Source organism: Bidens hawaiensis, unplaced genomic scaffold (genome assembly GCF_021521415.1).
Source record: "Bidens hawaiensis isolate Kalapana, Puna unplaced genomic scaffold, B.hawaiensis_p1.1 tig00001961_1, whole genome shotgun sequence".
In the NCBI taxonomy this organism is placed as follows: Eukaryota; Viridiplantae; Streptophyta; class Magnoliopsida; order Asterales; family Asteraceae; genus Bidens; species Bidens hawaiensis.
Window position 1 is genome coordinate 1,782,548 of NW_027491109.1, and position 22,288 is coordinate 1,804,835.

General features: G+C 35.2%; 2 protein-coding genes, 3 non-coding genes and 2 pseudogenes across 6 annotated transcripts; 5 read left to right on the forward strand and 2 right to left on the reverse strand.

Annotated features, from left to right (window-relative positions):
* Positions 1-785: 785 nt before the first annotated feature.
* Positions 786-4,657, reverse strand: LOC143604725 (phytyl ester synthase 1, chloroplastic-like; annotated as a pseudogene). The gene is made up of 8 exons (XR_013148347.1): positions 4,568-4,657; positions 4,315-4,436; positions 4,098-4,206; positions 3,504-3,634; positions 3,051-3,420; positions 2,320-2,433; positions 2,128-2,213; positions 786-1,288 (listed from the first exon to the last, which is right to left on the reverse strand). The product of XR_013148347.1 is annotated as a phytyl ester synthase 1, chloroplastic-like (transcript).
* Positions 4,658-6,675: 2,018 nt separating this feature from the next.
* LOC143604929 (U4 spliceosomal RNA) lies at positions 6,676-6,828 on the forward strand. The gene has a single exon (XR_013148391.1). It is a non-coding gene; the product is annotated as a U4 spliceosomal RNA (small nuclear RNA).
* Positions 6,829-8,280: 1,452 nt separating this feature from the next.
* On the forward strand, positions 8,281-8,435 carry LOC143604937 (U4 spliceosomal RNA). The gene has a single exon (XR_013148394.1). It is a non-coding gene; the product is annotated as a U4 spliceosomal RNA (small nuclear RNA).
* Positions 8,436-9,462: 1,027 nt separating this feature from the next.
* Positions 9,463-9,611, forward strand: LOC143604945 (U4 spliceosomal RNA). The gene has a single exon (XR_013148398.1). It is a non-coding gene; the product is annotated as a U4 spliceosomal RNA (small nuclear RNA).
* Positions 9,612-11,166: 1,555 nt separating this feature from the next.
* LOC143603931 (mitochondrial carnitine/acylcarnitine carrier-like protein) lies at positions 11,167-14,119 on the forward strand. Its single transcript, XM_077080579.1, has 3 exons — positions 11,167-11,302; positions 12,451-12,842; positions 13,413-14,119. The coding sequence occupies exons 2-3, from the start codon at positions 12,451-12,453 to the stop codon at positions 13,930-13,932; spliced, it is 912 nt and encodes a 303-aa protein (XP_076936694.1). The 5' UTR covers positions 11,167-11,302; the 3' UTR covers positions 13,933-14,119.
* Positions 14,120-15,188: 1,069 nt separating this feature from the next.
* Positions 15,189-16,755, reverse strand: LOC143603939 (protein HAIKU1 pseudogene; annotated as a pseudogene).
* Positions 16,756-17,613: 858 nt separating this feature from the next.
* LOC143603045 (uncharacterized) lies at positions 17,614-20,853 on the forward strand. The gene is made up of 8 exons (XM_077079974.1): positions 17,614-17,696; positions 17,840-18,208; positions 19,615-19,707; positions 19,803-19,947; positions 20,039-20,153; positions 20,305-20,386; positions 20,507-20,564; positions 20,686-20,853. The coding sequence occupies exons 2-8, from the start codon at positions 17,897-17,899 to the stop codon at positions 20,763-20,765; spliced, it is 885 nt and encodes a 294-aa protein (XP_076936089.1). The 5' UTR covers positions 17,614-17,696; positions 17,840-17,896; the 3' UTR covers positions 20,766-20,853.
* The last annotated feature ends 1,435 nt before the right edge of the window (positions 20,854-22,288 follow it).

The window sequence follows — 22,288 nt, forward strand, 5'->3', positions numbered from 1 at the left end:
AACACGCAATGTAAATTTAACGTGAACTTAAGATATTATTAATTTTGAGATGAGGCTAAGGCTATCCTAATAGTCTTTTGGTCTAGTGGTATCAAGTGTTTATATTGATCAAAGTGGTGTGAGTTCGAGTCACAAAATGGATATTAGGTATAGATTATAGGGGTGTGGTGTTCGCTAAAAAACTAAGAAGACAAAGTTAACAAACTCAAAATTATAGGAAAAAAAAACTTCTTTTTTTTTAAGTACGATATTAAAGGCAAAATCAACATGCCATTGCTTGGGATAGTGTTTGCGTTAGGGTTTCATATCTTAATGACTTTTGTTTTCTTTGGCATAATTATATCGTTTTAACATGGTTTCAACATAAACATACATGACAAAAAGCAACGTTGAGGTAGAGCATATTTAATGATAACAATTATAGACGGTTAAGTTGTGACAAAATACATTAGAAAGGTGTGTCTGGGTGCGATAAATCTCACATAGGAGTGTTACGATAAGGTCTTCAAAGACTTTGGTCGAGATGAATGTGTTATTTCCCCTCATTCTTGCTTGTAGGGAGGTGTGGGAGTGTTGTTAGTCGTTTCTTGTTTTCGTTTTTTTCTTGTTCTATTACGGTTCCAATTTCTGCATGGTATCATTTCGGCCTTTTTCTAGGTTTATATATCTTGTCATTCGAAAAGAAAAGTTAATATAAATGTGTCGGAGTGACCCATATATCACCACTTAAACGTAGGTTTACTAGAACGTTTGGTTTATGTAGCTATACATAATATTCACCGTTCGACAACAAAGTTGTAAATTCTCTTAGAAAGTAATTTAAGAGCTTCTTTAAAGTTCTTTTAACAAAATGGTTGAATGTTTCAATCTTTGTAAACCACATGAATGACAAAAGAAAGTAACAAAAAGCATTGCAAGATGTTATCTTTCACACTTGACAACTTAGATCTACACATGGACGTAACGGATGATTTGACATTTAAGATTTATGGATCGAATGACGGAATTTGATCTAGAGATCCATGCTCCCTTACCCACTTGAGCCTCTCAACAACACCTCTATAACGATCCTCCTTTCGCTTATTCAACAAATAAGCCATATTCTTTTCAACATTGCATCTTATTTTCGAATATAACTCTCCCAAATAAAACTTTGTCATCTAACATATTTTCTTTTCCTTTTGTTTGTATTGGTTTTCCAAACAAATAGTAGAGTCGACCTGGTAGCTTCAGTAAAAAGATAGGAAAATGAAGTTGTTGATTAGAAATCTCTCCACCCATCTCCTTTCTAGCATCAAAGAATATAACATACAAATGAGAAAAAAAACAAACGCATGTCATAAGGTAGAAATTCGAGTTAGTACTCATGAACTGCTAAATGTTTGTTACGCATTATCGAAATAATTAGCAAACTGAGGGAAAACGAGTCTAACAAGTAATGAATTAAGCATTCAAAGTCCATAAGTCGCCCATATTGTATTTTTATACATACAACCTTAGTTGTTTAACAAATGAGTATATTAACATCATAATGATAGAATAGTTGTAATTTATGCATAAAATGATTTTAGAAGGATTAATATGGATAAAAAGATTTTGTAAATCGATACATCCGACTACTAAAGCCACCCGACTTGACCACCTAACCAACTTACCGATACCTGACCCACTATAGCCAGCCGATTTGACCACCTAACCCAATAACCCAACCCACCATTTTGTCACCTTCATCAACAGTATTGAATAACAAGCACCCAAATGATGCGCATTTGTATATCTTAAAAAATAAATGAGTTAACAAATACTTTTCAATTTCAAGATTCCATTATGAAAAGTGTTCTTTAAACACACCACGAGTAATTTTTTTTTCCTGTAAAACGCCGAATGTTACTCTACCCATACTATTTTGTAAGTTACACCAAATGAACATAAACTACCACCTATCAGCTGTATCATGGATTGAACTCAATACCTCCCACCTAAACTCTTAACACGTTATTTTAGCTATATTGGTTTTATTAGGCCTATAAAGTGAACTAAACCTTAGTCAACCCATTAGCAAGTAAACATGCTAATAGTTTTAAAACACATTAAAAATAAAAAGTACCATAAAGATAAAATGATCACCTGACGTTTGTTCTCCCTTGATTTAATTGATTTACCATCCGATTTAGTAAAGGGTTTCTCTTCATTTCATCATAATCAATCATTAGCTGCCAACAAAAAGCTATAGTTATAATATTTAAGATAAAGTTGTAAACTAGTTTTTTTAACTTCAATAATCAAGTAAATATTTAATGTATGTGAGTGTGTTAGTACTTCTGATATGTCATCTTCCCCAACAACTCCAAATGGTATGATGGTGGCACCAAACTTCACTGCCATTCTTACAAATTCTTGTTTATCAGGCCAAAACAACTTGCAAGCTTCTCCCTGTTGACCACAAACTAAAAAATCAAAAGTTTTTATAACAAAAGCGTGTTCGCTTTATAACTATAGGGAATAGTCGTTTGGCCCATGTTATAACCATAGGCAAATTGGAATTTAATAATCCAAGTTGTCACGTATCAACCGATAATAATTCATACTGATAATTTGACTGGTGACACTATTAGCTTTCACCTTCGTTGTCAAGGACAATCTCACTCTAATGGAGAAGTAACCATGTCTGCCCACATGATGTGTCATTGACGTGTTATTGTCCTTGGCAACGAATGTGTTGGTTACGAGTGTCATTGGTTAAACTTTTTGGTATGATTGTTATTGGCCAATGAATTATAATTTGGACTATTAAAATTTAAAATGCCATAAACATATAACCATTTTGACTCTTACAAATGATTACACGAAAGTATAAAGCCCATCGACGTCAAATGGACTTGAAATATAGACATTTACACGGTTTAGGGCAAATAAATCGAAAATGGTGCAATGGAATAACCAATCATGTGATGACACATCAAGCCTAAACCAAAACTGACATTGATTTTGGGCTAAAAAACAAATGTGAAGTAGTATCGCGTTTAACCAATGACATTTTGACACCTAACCTTACGATGAAAAGCCTCGCGCAATCCACCAGGGTAAAGTAAAGTGAAAGACTTTCTTGATAACAATCTAAAAAGATTTCTTGCAGAAACCGGAATCACACCAAACAGCTTCAACATATCAGTATATGGAATCATAAGATATTCGTCTTCAACGTTGAATGCAAAAGTTTCCGGGTGAGCTAAAGCATGAAGCACAACTTTTTTTTCCCGCAAAAACTGCATAACAAAAGGGAAAGCTTCAAATCCCCATAGCATATGATTACCGACTAGAAACACAGGCCCTTCGTCCGGAACCCCTGCAAGCCCTCTCACTATTTTCCCATCCTCCAAAGTTGAAAACATTGCTGCACCCATAGAAAGCCTGTACCACCTTTATTAATGACAGCTTATCTTAAGTTTTGTAGTGTTTGTTGGTGTAAAAACAATATTAAAGTTAAGTTACATATTTGTTACCAATTATCCATTGGGGTGGTTCTGAAGTCTATGCTACTAGGAGGCAAAAAGTCATTTAAGATATCGTGCTTAGAAGAACGTCTGTAAATATGCGTGGTTTTGATAGTGGACAACACGTTAACACCAGTCTCCTGCGCACACCGACAAAATGAAATGTTTATTTTTTAATTAAATGCAGCTACTTTGGAGTATAGAGCATAGTGATAGATATGAAACTAATTTTAGTGGATAGTTACATTGTTTGTTAGTTATTTGGGAAAATCACGCGAATGGCCACGTTGACAAGAGAAATTAACAAAATAACCTTGACTTTTTAATATTACCAATCAACCAGAGTTTGACACGTGTACTTTGTTGCTTCATATTACCATATGACGCAACAAATTTCCATCTTGGCGCAACAGATTTGTACCGATGTGCCAGCGGTCCCACCAACCTTATTTTTTAAATGCTTTTTTAATTTAGTTCTTTTGAATTTTCTTTTGATAGTTATTTCATAAAAGCTTTTATAAATAATATTTATAAAAACATTTTCTTGAAGTTTAATTGTTTTGTAGTTTTTATATATTCTCATGTATATTTTGATCATAATACCATTAGGATTGTGTGACCATTTTCTTCGAACACGCATATTTGGCAACGCTTCAATAATCGTGAAAGCCTTTGAGCCTCATTTTTACTCGGTATGAGGTTATCCTTTCCACTAAAATGCAAATATAATTGATATATTAGATTGCATAATTAAAGAGCATTTGAGTAATTGAGTTTAACATACATAGAGTTTCAACTAATGGTAATTAAGCTGTGAAACCTGGCAAGCACGAGTACTTGAGCCGTAACAACATGAAGACGGGAATTAGCATACGCAGCAGCTGCTTCAAGTTGATCGATTCGCCATTTAAGAGTATCTCTTGGTACTATTTTGGTCAGCACCTATAAGCAAAAGTATACATTAAAATGACAATATTGTATCAGTCTATTTTGTTTCTTTAATTTGTCTACCATTTCTCTAAAAAAGTATAAAATAATTAAATGAAAGAGATAAAAGTCGCGGTACACCTTACAGAAAAGAGTGGTAGATTTTGAGTTAGATGGCTTAGAAGTTGATTAGGGGACAGAGATTGGTTTGTACCATCCATTTTAACCGTTGCCATCTTTACAAAATCACCTGAAAACAAAAGAAATATTGGAGTGAATAAAATATCTGATCATCATGATGCATTGTATAAGAAATTGTTACCTGAATTTATTATCTATTATAGTTATTATATTATTATTTGATTTATCATGTATCTTTAAGTTCGTTTGTTAGTCATTAATCTATCTTTATTAGTTTGATATTAGGACAGTTATTAACGTTTTATCATTTTCTCGTTATCTTGTAATTTAGTTACACCTCTATATTTAATAGAGGTGCCTAAATTATTCACCAATTAGTATGTGGTACATTTGAAACAATAAATTCCAGAAACATAAATCGAACTCGATGTTTCATGTAACGTACCTAGAAGAAAGCTGGTGATATAAGGAAATGTCGCATAATATTCTTCCGGCAGAGACCTCAGGAATGCTACTAAAGAGTGCAATGGTGACCTCTCATAGGAAGTTGCTGAAATAGGTTAGTCAAATTTAATACAATTTTGCATACTAAATTTATAAACTCAAATACCAGAAAATTATTAAAGAGGGAACCTGGGTTTGCTAGGATAAGTAATAAGTCAAGTGTAGGATTACGAGCAGCGACTGCAAGCGCTAAGGCTCCTCCAAAAGACTCCCCGAGCATATAGATTGGCTTATTTCCGGACAAAGCGTGCTCATTCAATACAGTTTCTTCCACTATTTGAATCAAACCTTCATAAATAATAAGAGTTTTATGAAATTACAGGTTTCTAAAGAGGTATATGAAATATATAACTTGTAATATAAGTGACTAAAATTAAACCGTGTACAAAAGTAAGTCTGGCAAAACAGCCAGGTTAAGTTAGGTGTCGGTCTCGATTTTGAGCAAAATAAAAATAACTTTTTTTCCCAAATCAACAGATTATTTGATGAATGGGTCATGATAATTACCGTCCAACGATGTTCGGTCCCAAGCTGGGATATGCAAGCATTGCACATGAAAAACCCTGCCATTCAAGTTGACCAAACAATATCATGAATTCATTAATTGTGTGGCATCAGTCGGTCACATTTAACAAAAAATAAATTTTTATCGTGTCATACACACACACGCGCGCGCGTATACGTGTGTTATAATCAGCAAGTAGATGTAGTCATGTAGATCAAGTGAAACTCACTTTCCAAGAGCTTTCTCATGTTAACAAGACCGGCACCGGTTCCATCCAATCCTACACAAATACCACATTACACCATGATAAAACAAACAAAATTGTTTATAAACATTAAGCATATATGTTCCAACCGAACACTGGTTACCAGGTATATACAACAGAACAGGAGAATCTTGTAACGGTTTGCCACACGCAACGGGGCAAAACCACCTAGGCGGGCCTCCATCGTCACTTTTAATCAAACCCATGGCCAAATCAATATAATCCCCTAAGCCTTGAGTCCCATAACCATCATCCCACAAAGGTTCCAACTCTTTAGGACCATTTTGCCCTTTATCTTTTCCACCATTATCATAACAAGCTACACCAATATCCTTCCTATTAACAAAACAACCATCATTAATTCTAACTGACTCCGGAGGATGCACGGTTACCGAATCCCCACCACCTAAACTTCTAACAAGAACATGTGAACGCGCTCTCGAGTGCTCGTTTAGAGTCAAAAGTGGTGATGATGGGATAGTTGAAAAGCTCATAGTTAAGGCCATTATGATTCAAAGAGTTTTAGGGAGCTTAAAAACTGGCTGTTTCGAACTCGGTAACAAGAATTGCGAAGAAATGGATGCGAGTTACGTGTTCTAGTGAGGTTGGAAACATAGTGAAATGTGGTTTCCATGTATCATGAAATATGAATGACTAGAGATATAATATTGTTACAGATCTTAATTTAGTTTTAATGGAATTTAAATATGAGGTTCTGATATTTAGAAGTTTAATGAGTTGATCTTTGTGACCAATGTTTATATCCCACATCGGTACAGGGTATAAAAGAAATGGAGACTGGGGTGTATAAAAGAAGGGGTTAGGTTAAGGGTGAAGGTATCTTTGCGCTTGGGGCAATGACGCAGCTAATGAGGTAATAACCGAGACGCGTCAATTGCTGGTTGAAAACTATTTCCAAACCCCCTCCTTGGCTTTGGGTCTCCCTTAGCCATCGAGAATTTCTGGAAGGACTCCCTCTCGAGGGTAAAGTCCTACAATAACCAGTTTAAATCTTTAATGAAGTTTTGTGTAAAGTCCTACAATAACCAGTTTAAATCTTTAATGAAGTTTTGTGTAACGCAACTTAATTAAACAACCACAAATAGAGATCCAAGAATGAAATAGTTGGCACTCAAGTCAGCCTCATTTTGTGAGAGTTCGCACTCAGTCAGCCCGATTTGCGGGCGTGCAAAAATGTGTTGTTGATATTGCCAAATTATACTCGCTGCCATGCTCAAAATCATGGCACATACAAGATTAATAAATGATAAGCCCCGTTCCTATTGTCATGTTCCCAGCTGGGAATACGACGGACGACACAACAAGACTTCGGGTATCCTCTATATATTAAAATCCTTGTAACATTTGGACTTGGAAGTGTGTAATTTTGTACACAACAGTAGAAAGGGAAAATCACATGTTTGACCGGTTGACTATAAAATAGCAATGAGCAACTTGTACTGATTGACCCACAGTTGATACCGGTATTCGTTTTTTCATGTTTTATGTATGTTCTGTTGTGTCAGGACCGAACCATACAATCGATACGGTGTGATTTACACTTTACTCTTTTAATATTTTCGATACCAATATGGCACTTATCTCATCCCCACTAACAAAAATTACAAAATTAGCTGTCGACTTTGTCTTTTATAAAAAACTAGCCCTTAACTCTATGAGCTTTCACCTACTTGGCAACCTATTTTTTGTGCCTACGTGGCATATATTTTTTCCTGACTTTTATAAAATAGTTTTAATAAGGTTTTAAAACATAAGTTTATATATAAATTTTATTTTAAGTTTCTAAATATTTCTAAGACACTTAAATTTTGATTATTTTATTTTAAATATTTTTATAACACTTAAATTTCTATAATGGAGGATGCTTACATTAGGCTAACAACTACTTATAGTTCGCAATAGGTCTACGAAAAATGTTAAGGCGTGTGTGCTTGTATTCATCTAGCATACACATGCTTATGTGTAACACATCTCATACGCACAAATCCTTGTAAGGGAAGACAAATGAGCTATGCTACCGGGGAATTTTGATTCATGTCGGTCGTCTTTTGATCAGACGTTTCGAGTATTTTAATCTACGGAAAATACAAAATTGCAAAACATGTCTACATATATAACAAGACTTGCAAATTGAAAAGGTTTTAGTTTGATCATACATATATGGCAGGACTTATAAAAAGATATCAATCATTGAATGGCAGCAAGTTTTATAATGTAATCTGCTCATGATTATATGATTAGAAGAGAATGTTTTGGGTTTTTATTTTCATGACTTCAAATATGATATGTTTAGAAGTTTGGATAGAAACACAGGCTGAGAAGTTTAATCTTTTGACCTCCAATTAAATCCCACGTCGGGGTAGGGTAAGAAAGGAAGTAGGGATTGTAGCATATAAAAAGAGGGTCGGGGCAGGTGTTACATCATCTTTGCGCTTGGGGCAATGACGCAGCTAATGAGGTATTAACCAAGACGCGTCAATTGCTGGTTGAAAACTATTTCCAAACCCCCTCCTTGGCTTTGGGTCTCCCTTAGCCATTGAGAATTTATGGAAGGACTCCCTTTTTGAAGTGTAAAGTCCTACAATCTCTAGTTAACATTTTTTTCTTTGTAAGTTTTAAAAAACCAACCTATTAATAAAAACGTTGTGAATCAGAACTAAACCACAACAAAATAGAGTTGTCTACTCATAATGTAGACCTTTTGTTAGACAGAACAATTGGATTGACCCTTTGCATTGACACGGCCAAAGAATCGAACCATAAGAACCGAACCAAGGTAAAGGTATACTGTTGTAACTTGTAAGCAATAGCTTTCTTTACCGTTACAATTGAAAATAAAACAACACAAATAGTTTTCTTTTGAAATTTTAATTTATAAAATCAAACGCAGTTTTAAACGCCACATTGTGCTCATGGCCGGCAACAGGGTGGGGGCAATGATGTGTGACCGCTTATGGTCAGTTCCGACATGGAAATAAACTTTTTCATATTACAATACAATGTTACATTCAACTTCAATGTATGTATTGAAACAAACTTCATTTTTCTCGCTACACTTAAGACACACTTTTAACAAATGAGCTATATTTCTATGATAAGTAAATACTGAATGGAATGCTAAGTATATGCATGCCTGAAATGCTTATGGTTTTAGGATGGTGAATATAACATTATCCAGGGTATGTGGATTCATAACAATCGTCTTTTGTTCATATGTAAGTATTCTAATATATGAAAAACACAAGATTGAAAAACATGTCTAAATTTTAATGTCCAATAACCATAAAGTAGAATTCCTTCAATCCTTCACATGGATATAACATGGCTAGCAAGTTTAAAAAAGAATTAGTTTGATCAACCATATACTTATAAAGATATCATCATGGCAGCAAGTTTTATAACGCTTTCAACTTGTGAATTTGTGATTATATGATCACAAAAGAATGTTTTCGAATTTTCACAAGAAACTCAAATATGAAGTTGATTATATGTTTAGAAGTTTGGATAGAAGTTCAACTTTATGACATCCAACTAAATCCCACATCAGAATAGGGTAAGAAACGAATCAGGGCGTATAGAAGGAGGGTCGGGGTAAGAGTGAGAGTATCTTTGCGCTTGGGGCAATGACACAGCTAATGAGGTATTAACTGAGGTGCGTCAATTGCTGGTTGAAAACTATTTCCAAACCCCCTCTTTGGCTTGGGTCTCCCTTGGCCATTGAGAATTTTTAAAAGGACCTCCCTTTTTAAGGGTAAAGTCCTATATTTTTTAGTTTTTAACATTAGAAAAGACTCTTGTTAGAAGTTGAAGTAGATGCTTAAATGTAACAAAGGAAATGAAGTGCATTTAACTAGAATTGTGTGTTTTTAACTTATTGGTACTTTATGTAAATTGTAAAATGTCTAAATCTTGTCGTTTAGTTTATACCATAATAGTGCAAACGTACTTGTACACATATAAAAAAGGTTGCAAGTTTGTTCATACATATGTGGTAGGACATATAAGAAAACTATTGTTGAATGGCACCATGTTTTAGAAGTTTAAAGTTTAGATGTAAGCACAAAGATGGAGTAGATAGTTCCATGTGGGTGGGACCAAATCCACACTTGTTCTTTATCAAATGAGCCAAAACCAAATCCCTAACACCTACTATATATCCACTTTACCCACTAAACCATGAACACGTCCTTGTCGATCTTTCAATAATAAAAGTCTTATTTATGTTCAATGTTTTACAATAGATAATCAATGTTGTATTGAAATTCAACTATGTGACTTCTCTTGACAGATAAAAACGTTTGACATCTCTTCCTTTGGCTTTGACGTATCGGGTTTCTCCTCGTGTTGCTTGTACATTCTCTTTGGTGTCAACAGTTGGGCCACCCTAGTTATATATGTTGTTTTACATTGTGGACCATGTAATTTCATATGTCTATCTATATATATCCACTAAGAGTAGTAGTAATTTAACATGTTAATCAAATAATTTTTAGGAAAATCCCAAAAGAACATAATTAAAGAGAGAGATTTCATTAATACCCTTTCCTGTCATTTTTCAAGAAAAGATCAGTCCAAAATCTATCGTCACGAAGAGAATCAACGTTGAATGAGAAGGTGACACGTGGCATCAAAACTCATCGTCACCTTCTCATTCAACGTTGAATCTCAACATCTCCTACAAAAATTTCATCGTGACAATGGATTTTGGACGAGAATTTGATAAAAGTAGAGGTGTAATCTATTCACTTGGCTTAATTTTGAGAATTTTCTTCATAATAATAAGAAAGGTTTTAACTTTGTGGGACAAAAGAAATAATGAATCCAATTCCCAAAGTGTATACATATAATAAAATATAATTCATTCGGCCCAAAGAGATGGGGAGGCCCTTTTGCAACTTGTTGACTTGATCCTTCCTCCTCACCCTCACCAACCCCATTCTTTCAATTTACCATCCACCGGAAGGAAACTTAATAATAATATTATTATTATTATTATTATTATTATTATTACAACAGATTCTCCCTATCATTTCAGTTCAACGGACCCTATACACTCCCACCAATCATTCATCAATCAACAACCCCATAAACCAATTTGGTAATTTATTTATTTGCTTTCATTTTTATATAAATTTTGCAACTTGCAGAAGCAATCTCTTTTATTGGTAGTTATGATTGGGGGTTGGTTTGTTTGGTAAGTAAGTAACTAATATAAGATTAATCGCTGCTGTCATGTTTTGACTGAAACTAGTGTTAAGTGGTCACAACTATAATATAATTCCATTACACCTGTGATTAGTTGTAATATGTATATTTTATTTAATCCGTTAATGTTGACTCCTCATAGCTTGTTGTTTGGTATTTTTAGATCGGATATATATAGGAGGGTTTGAAATAATAAGTGATTAGGGATTCATTCATCTGCTATTCTTCTATTCTGCAAAGGTATGGATGATTCTCTTACTAAAATTTATTTCATTTCAATGCAGATCAAGTTATGGAATTATTAATGTGTAATTTCTGAATGAGAGTGTGTGTGTTGTTGTTCTTATGCTGTTCAAAATCCAAATTAGGGCTCTTCATGGGCCATGTTTCGGTTTGCGTTGGTTTTTTAAATTTTGAAAACTATTTGGTTTTGGATTTTTGCAGTTTTAAGTTTGGCTTCGCTTTTTCAGTTTTGCCATTGAGCTTGAAAATTTTGGGCCGGAAAAAAAATTGGCCCGAAATAATGAAATTTTTGGCCGAAATCGTTTTAAACTAATTGATTATTATACATTTGGGCTAAATACAATATTTGAGTTACATACATATGTTTTGAATTGTTTATATGGATCAGGATCATGTGAGAACTATTTTGAAATTGAGAACTTTAAGAACCATTTTGAACCACAAAAAACCCAAAAATAAAAAAAAATCATAAAAAAAAAACGCAAAAATGAAAAAAGTAAAAAAACCAAAATTCTTATTTATCATCCCGGTTTCATAAAAAAACGTCTCGGTTTTGATAAATTATACATTTATGTATATAATATGTACATATATGTTTTTTTTATACACATATATACAGTTTAAGGTAAATGATAATGTACATATGCGTACATTACGTAACTAGAGATTAAATGAAATTATACACGTGTATAATACAAAGTTTTTTTTTTTATTTATTTTTTATTTTTTTTTATGAAACCGGAATGTAATATAAGAATTTTAGTTTTTTTTATTTTTAAAAATTTTTGTTTTATAATTTTTTAAAATATTTTTGTTTCAGTTCGGGTTTGACAGTTTTGGATCGGTTTCTTCGGTTTTATCCACCCCCTACTCAAAATGTTGTGTTACCTCTGTTTCAAAGAAAACTGCATTTTTTGGTTATAATGAGTCAACTTGTCGCTTCATATATTCCAAATTAATTAATGATTAATTCGTTTCGTAACTTTGTGATGTCGGTAATTGAACAAAGTTCTAATCATTTAATGAATCTATCATTTTTCTTGCATAAAATGGAACAGTTTTATCGGTTAAAACATTTACAAGTGGCCCGTTTGACCAATTAAAAGTCAAATGTGAAGTCTTATGGTTTTGTTATGAACTTGCAGATGGGAGAAGTAGCAAAGGACTTAACCGCGGGAACAATAGGAGGCGCTGCACAGTTGATAGTTGGCCACCCTTTTGATACAATTAAAGTCAAACTCCAAAGTCAACCGGTCCCTCCACCGGGTCAACTCCCTAGATATGCTGGTGCAATAGATGCTGTCAAACAAACACTAGCAGCTGAAGGTCCACGGGGTCTATATAAAGGCATGGGGGCCCCTCTTGCCACTGTGGCGGCATTAAACGCTGTTTTGTTCACAGTTAGGGGCCAAATGGAAGCACTTTTGAGGTCTGCACCTGGTGTGCCATTAACAGTGAACCAGCAGGTGGTTGCTGGAGCCGGTGCAGGAGTCGCGGTTGCCATTTTAGCCACCCCAACTGAGTTAATCAAGTGCAGGTTAGTACTTTTTGCATATTAGTACTTCCTTTATGTCAAATATTGACTCTTTTAAGTCAAATGAGGGGTGTGGATGGGTCAAATTTGGGTTAAAGTTAGGAGGTAAACGAGCTCGAGCTCGGTTTGTTTCAAGCTTTTTTTTATAAAGCTTGGGATCAACTCGTTTATTTTTCAGTTAACTTGTATACACAATTGGGGTTTAATTTTTTTGGGACCAGAAAATGGCACAGAATGATGAACCTGGGCGTGAAACTTTGTGTGTATATTTCCTTTTAAATTAATGATTAGTTGAATAGTAAGCATTTTAGTCTAAATTTTTGGGCTACACCGTTTATTAATTTTTTAAAAATTACTCAACATTAAAAAATAAATTTTTAGTTCATAAGTTCAATAACGGAAGTCGGTTTTTGGTTTTTGCTACATGCAAAACCCAAACCAAACCTTAAGTTCGGTTTTTGATTAAAAAAAAAACATACAACCAAACCGTCGCTTTTGGGTTCGGTTCATACACATCCTAAGTCAAACGTAATAAATTTTAGCTTTGGAATTGATCACACTTGCGAAATGCAGATTGCAAGCCCAAAGTGCACTAGCTGGTGCAGTAGTTGGTGGTCCAGGGGCAACAATAACCGCTGCAGTGAAGTATGGTGGTCCAATGGATGTGGCTAAGCAAGTGTTGAGATCAGAAGGAGGTGTTAGAGGTCTGTTTAAAGGACTAGTTCCCACAATGGCCCGTGAAGTGCCCGGGAACGCAGCCATGTTTGGTGTTTATGAGGCCTTGAAGCAGTATTTTGCTGGTGGGACTGATACTTCTGGTCTGGACCGTGGTTCATTGATGATAGCCGGGGGTTTGGCTGGTGGCGCATTCTGGGCTTCGGTTTACCCTACTGATGTTATCAAGAGTGCAATCCAGGTTGATGATTATAAGAACCCTAAGTATTCGGGTTCAGTTGATGCGTTTAAGAAGATTCTTAAAATTGAGGGGGTTGGAGGGTTATATAAAGGTTTTGGGCCCGCGATGGGGAGAAGTGTCCCGGCTAATGCTGCTTGCTTTTTAGCTTATGAACTCGTGCGGTCGAGCCTGGGTTGATCTTCAAGGGGGATTCTAATATTTACTCAAAAGAGTAGTTTCATTTGTTGCTTCAGGGGCCCTTTAATCTTCTTTTAACAAATAGAATTTTGAAATGATTTGTGACTAATGTGTTACCTGGATTTTGCTTTGTTTTTCTTAAAAAGTTGAAATTGGTGATTTTTATTATGTGCATTTCTTGAACATGCTACCTTCCACTACTTTGTTCTTTTTCTAAGTCAAGAATGTGGTTATAGTTAACTAGTTAACAAACATGTTGATAAATTATCGAATGGTTAATGTTCATAATCATCGGGTGGTTATGCTATATTATCCCATAATAAGCATTTATTGGTTGGAAGTTCTACTCATCAGAACTGCTATAACTGTTACGATTAGCGCAGCCCTAAACATATAAATGTGACACGCCATCAGAGATTATATGGTTTTGTTATTACCAACACCGAGGGCACACTATGGAAGTGGAGATGACTCACGGTTGAATGGTGATTACTTGCTCAATATTTCCATGTTTGCAAATGCGTGTCGGATTCAAATTTTATTAGATGGTTCAAGAAATTTAAGTTGAATAGAAAGAAAAAATAAACAGGCAACAAGCTACACCGCTCGCCCATTTTGGATTGCAAATATAAATTGCATTGATTAATCTTTGAGTCATAACATGACTATGCTTTATCCATTTGACTCCTCCACAGAGTTTCGCTACAAAGTCGGGCGCGAGGAAACCAAAGTATCAAATGCTTATGCAATTAGGTTAGAGTTTCAAGTTTTAACATTTCCTTCAATCTCTTTGTTTTCATTAATGTTGTGTATGGGTTAGAAAACAAGAGACCATTTCAGCCCATTCAGATAATTAACTTATTAACAAAATGCCATGCCAAGATTGACCAGTTTCATAACCTTTGTTAGAAAGAGCCACCAATTTCCTTATTTCAACCAAAAAAATATATATGTATAATCCAAATCGCCTCATACAGTCGAGTTGAATGTGATCACTAAAACGTACGAATCACCAAGCTTCACATAAAGAAACAGTTTCAATAACCATAAGCAATTAAGCATGCCTTGCAACACAACAACAGACCGAATATAAAATCTATGCGCGACAGTTTGACTGATACAAAACCAGACCGACGTAAACAACAAGCTCAATGTTGATTCAGCCACATTTTATGGTGAACCACCATCTAATATAAATCTTGTTCAAGAAATAAACAGATGATCACTGTTACCAACTAAAACAACTATATAATATATATTAAACAGAAGTAAACATAAAAACAAAAATAACTTACAAGAGACTGACTATCTTACAGCCAAATTACACTGCTGCAAACATGAATTCATACAAAGTTAGCATATTTGCCATTTCTTCTATTATCCATCTAATCCCTCCACCTTGGGCTTGCAATCGAGAAAAACCCTGGAGACGGAAAGCCCATACCAGGAGAAGGTGGAGGCTGAGGTCCAGGCCCAGGCCCAAACGTTCCATGTTGAGTTATGGGCGAAAATGAAAAATTTGGTGTTAATGGTGGCGGATTCTGATATCCAGGTGAAAGTAACGGGTATGGTGATCGAGGTGATAATAAGTTTAAGTATCCAGATGGCGACGGCAGAAGAAACTGAGAAGTCGGTGACGGTAAAGGTGGCGGCCCGTTCGTTCTCGGTGACGGAAGCGGCGGCTGAGGCGGCCCGCCACCGTTCATTCTCGGTGATGGAAGTGGTGGCACGAGTGGGTAAGGAAGCAATCCCGACGATTGCTGCGGATGTTGTCCTTGCATTTGACCTTGACCTTGAGCGGGATCAATTATCGAATGTTGAAGGTACCGCATATAAGCCGAGATAGGCGACTCCGCAGTATTTGACCACCCGGTATGCTCACCTCCACTCGGCGGAACCCGTGGTTGACCATGATAGGGAGGCCTAGCAAGATTACTACTACTACTATTATTATTTACCGGACGTGTAACAGGCATATGTTGTTGCGGCGGGGCATGATGAACAACAGGCATCCGGGGTCGGGCCACATTTAACGGGGTCAACGGTGACGGTCGACTCCGCTGCATCCGCATACTAGGCGGTCGAGGGGCGTTATGGGGCGGTCTAGTAACCGGTTCTTGTGAATGGCGGGAAGGCGAACCGGTAAGCTGCTGAACAATGCTTTGAAAATCATTCTTATTAATATTATACACTTGAGGCTGAGGAGGCTGTCTAGCTGGATTTGAATAACTGGGTTGATGCACAGGACTCTTTCTAATATTTTTCCTAATTTTATTCACACCCAAGTAATCATTACCCCTGTTTCTTGAATAATCAGAATTATCCATTTCTTGATATAAAGATCCAACCTTTATTTAAATCCCCAAATCAAGAACCCTAACCCTAGCCCTAACAATCTCAATTCAGTTCAATTCAACCCAATTCAATACAGAAACCAATAAATACCAAGCTGATAAAAAAACCCACCTGTGAATTGAATCGAATTGAACTAAACAAAACCCTTTGTTGGATCTTGGTTTCTGAGGTAAATTAGGGTTTTGTGAGCAGTTTAACAGTGGGAAATTGGGGGTAATAATAATAATAATGAGTTGAGGTTGAAAATTGGGTAAAGTTTGAATCTTTCTTCTGTGAAGGCAATAATAAGGTTGGAAAAATTGAGGAATAAAAATGGAATTGGGGGTCAACGGATGGATGGATGGATTGGACTAGACAAAAAGGTGAAGAAGAATTTTTATGTAAATTAAATTCAAAGGAGTTGGATTATGGGTTATGTTATTGGGGTGATGATGGCTATTGGGCAACTTGGCTGATTGTGTGACAGCACATATTGTTCTAGATACTCGTGACAAAATTTTTGCCAGACTTATATTATTTTTCTAAACTCTGAGTTTAGAGTTGTATAACTTTAAACTTTTTAGAATAATCTTCTACTTATTTAAAAGTTTTGTTTGTTTGAAGAAGCCGGAAATTTTTAGATTAGGATAAAAAGCTAAAGTTGGAATCTTTTGCTAACAGTGTTCGAGAAAAGCTACAAAATTTTAATATTTAAAATTACTTAAATAACTTTCTAAGATATATACATTTATAAAACATGTATATCATATGTATCAACTATCAAGTCTAAGGGCCATCTTTGTTACTCTATAAGTTAAGAATTAGGACCATATGTTAACTTTCTCATACTTCATGATCAAATCATAAAACATGTATATCATATGGCTTTATCTTTATAATAAACACTTTGGCATTTCGCCATATGTTGCTCAATCTTAAGGATAACAAGTTAGTTGTTTAAAAACTTCCCTAAGTATGTATTTTTAAAAAGTTTGGTCATTTTCTTTTATATATGCATGTAAAATGAGGACGTACACTCAATTTATCACACACTACTTTTCTTTCCTCTTCACGTTTAAAAAACAAGACTGTATGAATTTAGTTGATCCAAATCTAATATCAGCTATCTTAAAAGAGCTAGAACTCTTGGGATTGTTTGATATGTGAGTAGATAAGTTGATTAGTTAGAAAATTATAACTTATCTCAAAAATAAGTTATAAAAAGGTAAAAATAAGAAATTCCAAACACCTTTTAAACTCTTTTGCAAACTTAAATATAAACCTGGAACCCATCAGGTGTCAGCTATATCTGTTCGACAACCTCAACTTAAAAAAAAAAAGGTTTGGTGCAAACAAAAACAGAAAACAAAACTTGAGGGTATGTTGTAAAACATAACCCCTTCACTTCATCATTCATTCATCATCAACACCTCTCTCGCCATCTCCACTTTGGTGGGATAGTAAAGGCTTTAGTCTTTGGGTGAAAGGTTAAGGGTTCGATTCTTGGCAATGGTGGTATAATGTATATAGTAGGAGGTAGGCATTGACATTCAAACAAAAAAAAAATCAACACCTCTCTCAACTTGAACCACAAATCAAACCAGCCGCCACCAAACCATTCTATACCACCATGGTTCGACCGTACGCAGTCAAGGGTCAAAAGAGGAAGAAGAACAAAACCGAACGGTACGACAAAGAAGAAGAAGAGAATCAAGGGTTTGTTGAAGAATTAGAAGAAGATAATGGTACGAAGAAGAAGAAACTGAAGAGTGTGGTTACTGAATCAGATGAAGATAAAGATAAAGCAGAAGCAGCTGCTGAAGAACTTGCCGGAATACCAGTTAATTTGAATGATAAGCAGCAACAAGGTGATAATAAGAATGGTCAAGGTGTTATTTTTATTCTTGAGAAAGCTTTTTTGGAGGTTGCTAAAGTTGGCAAGGTTAGTTTGCTCATTTTTGCTAAAAGATGAGATTTTTAAGTGATTAGTGTAATTGTGCTAAACATTAGAGAGAGTAATTATTATTACGCTATAGTTTTAAATAAGGATGCAATGTGCAAACGAGCCGAGCAGCTCGTGAGCTACTCTAGATTGTAATGATAAAGAGCTAGAGCCTGAGCTTCAAATAAAGCTTGTTTAGTTATTGAGTCTTGCGCTCGAGCCTAGTATAGAAAGCTCATTTTTAAGTTTTACCTCTTTTGGGCTTCTATGTATTAATTTCACATTGCACAACCGAGCTCGAGCCAAGTTTTGAATAAGTATGCAAAGTGCAAACGAGTCGAGCAGCTCGTGAGCTACTCGAGATTGTATAAATAAAGAGCTCGAAAGGAGCTGAGCTTGAGCGGAGCCCGAGCCTCAAATGAAACTCGTTTAGTTATCGAGCCTGCGCTCGAGCCTTGTATGGGAAGCTTGTTTAGGTAGGCTTGTCGAGCCTTAACTGGTCTTGTGTATTTTTTAACTTTTACCTTTTTTAAATTCTATGGTTGAGCATAGGAGTTCCTAGAGACGTAGAATTAAGGTTAATGACCCTTAGGAGGAGGGGCTGTTTCTTGTTATGGCCTTTATTATTGTTGTTGTTGTTGTTGTTGTAAATTTTACCTTGGTTTTATTTTAGTCTATCTATAATGAAATGTTGCTTGAAACGTACTAATATCATATTGTTTTAGTTTATTATTTACAGCTTTTCTTTTATTTTATTTTGTATAATTATAGTTTATTTTATTCGTTTATTTTCGAGTTGTGGGTCTCGCCGGAAGCAACCTCTCTATCCTTAGGGATAGAGGTAAGGTTTGTCTACATCCCACCCTCCCAAGATCCTACTGATAGCTTAGGCTATTTGTGGGAAATATTGGGTATGATTGTTGTTGTTGTATGCATTAATTTCACATTGCACAACTGAGCTTGAGTTGAGTTTTGGGCTGTTTGAGGTGCTACATGAGCTCGAGCCTAGCTAAGGCTCTATTGAGGTTTTTCTCAAAATATATAAAAATGATTAAAAACGCATGTATATTAGTTAATGAATAATAAATGAGCTGAGTCTAAGCTTGAAAAAACGACTCACGAGCCAAGTGCCCAAGTTCGAGCTCTTGTAAGTCAAAACGAGCCTAGTTGAGTTCAGGCTCGGCTCGTTTACACCGCTAGTTTTAATCTATGTAATAATGTACAAGAGTAAATATTATAACTTTAATTCAAAGTTGTCACATAATAATAGTTACCTTAATGTTGACATAGTTACTCTAATGCTTCTTACATTTATCACGTTAAAAGCTGTTTGGATTTGATGATAACACTTTAAAGATTTTAGTGCTTAATTAGTAATGTGATTTTTTGTAAATGTGTTTGTTCAGAGTTATCAATTGTTAAATTCAGAGGATCATGCCAATTTTTTGAAGAAAAATAACAGAAACCTTGCTGAGTACAGGCCTGATATTTCTCATCAGGTTAGTAGTAACTAAAAACACTAAAATTATTAATTTTTTGGTTTGTTCTTCATATTAAGTAGATTTCTTTTGGGCATGTTATATGGTTTGTGCAGGCAATATTAAACATCTTGGATAGCCCGTTGAATAAAGCAGGTAAATTGAAAGCTTTGTATGTAAGAACCGAGAAAGGTGTGCTTATTGAAATCAAGCCTCACGTTCGTATTCCGAGGACGTTTAAACGTTTTGCTGGAATCATGTGTAAGTTTAATCTATTGAAACTTAATCAAGTTTTCGTGACATCTTTGACTTTTCTATATTTGACTTTGATTGTTTTGATATTTATTTTTAGTGCAATTACTTCAAAAACTAAGTATTTCTGCTGTCGGGAAACGAGAAAAACTTTTGCGTGTGATAAAGAATCCTGTAACTCAGTATCTCCCGGTCAACTCTCGCAAGATAGGTTTGTAATCATGTCTTAAACTTAGCCAGCTCAGCTCGTCTCGAATTCTAAGCCGAGCTGAAAACATGACTCAAAATGAGCCAGCTCAGATTTCATTCGATGATAGTCGTTTAAAGAGTTAAGACTTACACATGTATTATTGTTTTGTGTAACAGGGTTTCACATAGTTCAGAAAAGTTGGTTGATATGCATGACTATGTGGCTACATTGGACAATGATGCAACTCTTGTATTTGTGGTAAGTATTAAAATTATAAGTAGTGCTGTATTTATTTTATTATTAAATTGGGCATTGAGTTCAAAAAAAGTCATTTGCTAGTTAGTAAACATTATTTTAAAACTTATCTATGGGTCACAGGTTGGTGCAATGGCTCATGGGAAAATCGAAAGCGACTACATAGAGGATTTTATTTCAAGTAAGTTTATTCTACACGAGTATAGTTACATAGTAATGTATAGTGTATGTGTATTTAATTCTTTGAGACGTGACTTATTTTGGTGGCTGTATTGTTATTATAAACCGTGTATTTTTTGCAGTATCCGGGTATCCGTTGAGTGCAGCATACTGCATTACAAGGATCACTAATGCATTGGAGCGCAAACACAAGATTGTATGAACATGTTTCTACATCGTGTGCGTGTAATGGTAATGTTAGATTGATAGATGACAGTTCATGATTATAATACCTATACTTCGTGTTTTTTTAATAGATGCCGGTTTTGTTCTTTTTTTAATGGTTTAAGTCCTAACTCCTAACTTTTTGCAACAAAGTTTTGACAAATTATTTTGGTCTTTTATGAACATCTTGGTGCAACTTGTATAGGGCTAGAAAACCATTCATTCATTTCCCGTCTTCCTCTTCCATCGTCTTCTTTGTCATCAAGCACTTACGATATAAACACACCATGTTTTTATTGGCACCTTTATGTGCTATTGGGAAAACATATAGTGGTAGAAGTTTTGATGAGGTTAGTAGTATAGGAAGGATGTAGTTCAACAATAATGGTCATGAACCCGGGCGGCAAGGCTATAAGAAGCCAGCGGGACGAAAATAGATTGGATCATCGAAGATCTAACACGACTACGCATAGCTAAACAGTAGAAAAATAAGCAGTTTATTCGTATAGTTGCTTATCTCAGGTTGCAAAGAGAGGATTCAAAAGGTTGGCTTGTAAGAATAATTATAGGAGATATATTTTCAAATAATTGCGAAAATTTCAACAAAACCTTAGAAAACTAGTTTAGATAATAATAACAATCTGAAGTCTAAAAATGTCAGCCATGTCGTCATCTGTTCGGGTTGCCCTCTTATAGCCAAAAACTTGCCCGCTTCCTCTCCTCCCCTCTCACAAAATCCGCCCGATCCCATCTTTGTACACAGATGGGGCACCCAAAAACGACCAAGGACGCCATATGAGCTCAAAATGCCCTCTAAACACATGTTTTTATCTACGGTGAAGATGCAAGGGGATGAGGTGATGGATGCGGTGACGTGGTGAACACCATGCCACCCCCTCATTCTGCAATTATGCATGGTGCGTGTGATGACCCCCTTGCGCATCACACGCTCATTTTGTTGCATTGTTATCTTGTACATTGCATTGGAGCTTTTACATAATATTTATTGTATTAAAAAAAATTAAGACTGAGTGATTAGTATAATACAGGTTGAGTGATATAGGTGAATAATGGATGAAGTGGTGATGTGATGCTGATGTGAAAGTATAAGTGATGAGCATAACATGCAGCCTATAGCTTGAGAAAACTAGATAAATTTGTCACTTCTTAGTTCTTATGTTTGTGTTTAGTATTGTTGATTAAAATAAGAATATTGGTTTTTAATACTCTTAACTTTTACTCGTTGATAGATAACACTCCCAACTTTCACTTTGTCTCTCACCACTTCCAACTTTCACACTATTTGTTTTTATCACTCCCCCGTTAAATGAAGACTAACGTCGTTAGTGGAAACGCTGACGTGGTTTTTTTTTAATAAAATCAGATGAGGTGTCATGCCTACTTGGAAATTAACTATTTATTTTTAATTTTTAATCTTTTACAATTTATCATCTTCTTCACCATCCAACCTCCTACTACTACCACCACTCCGATTCGGCCGAAAAAGCTCTTATGTCGCTG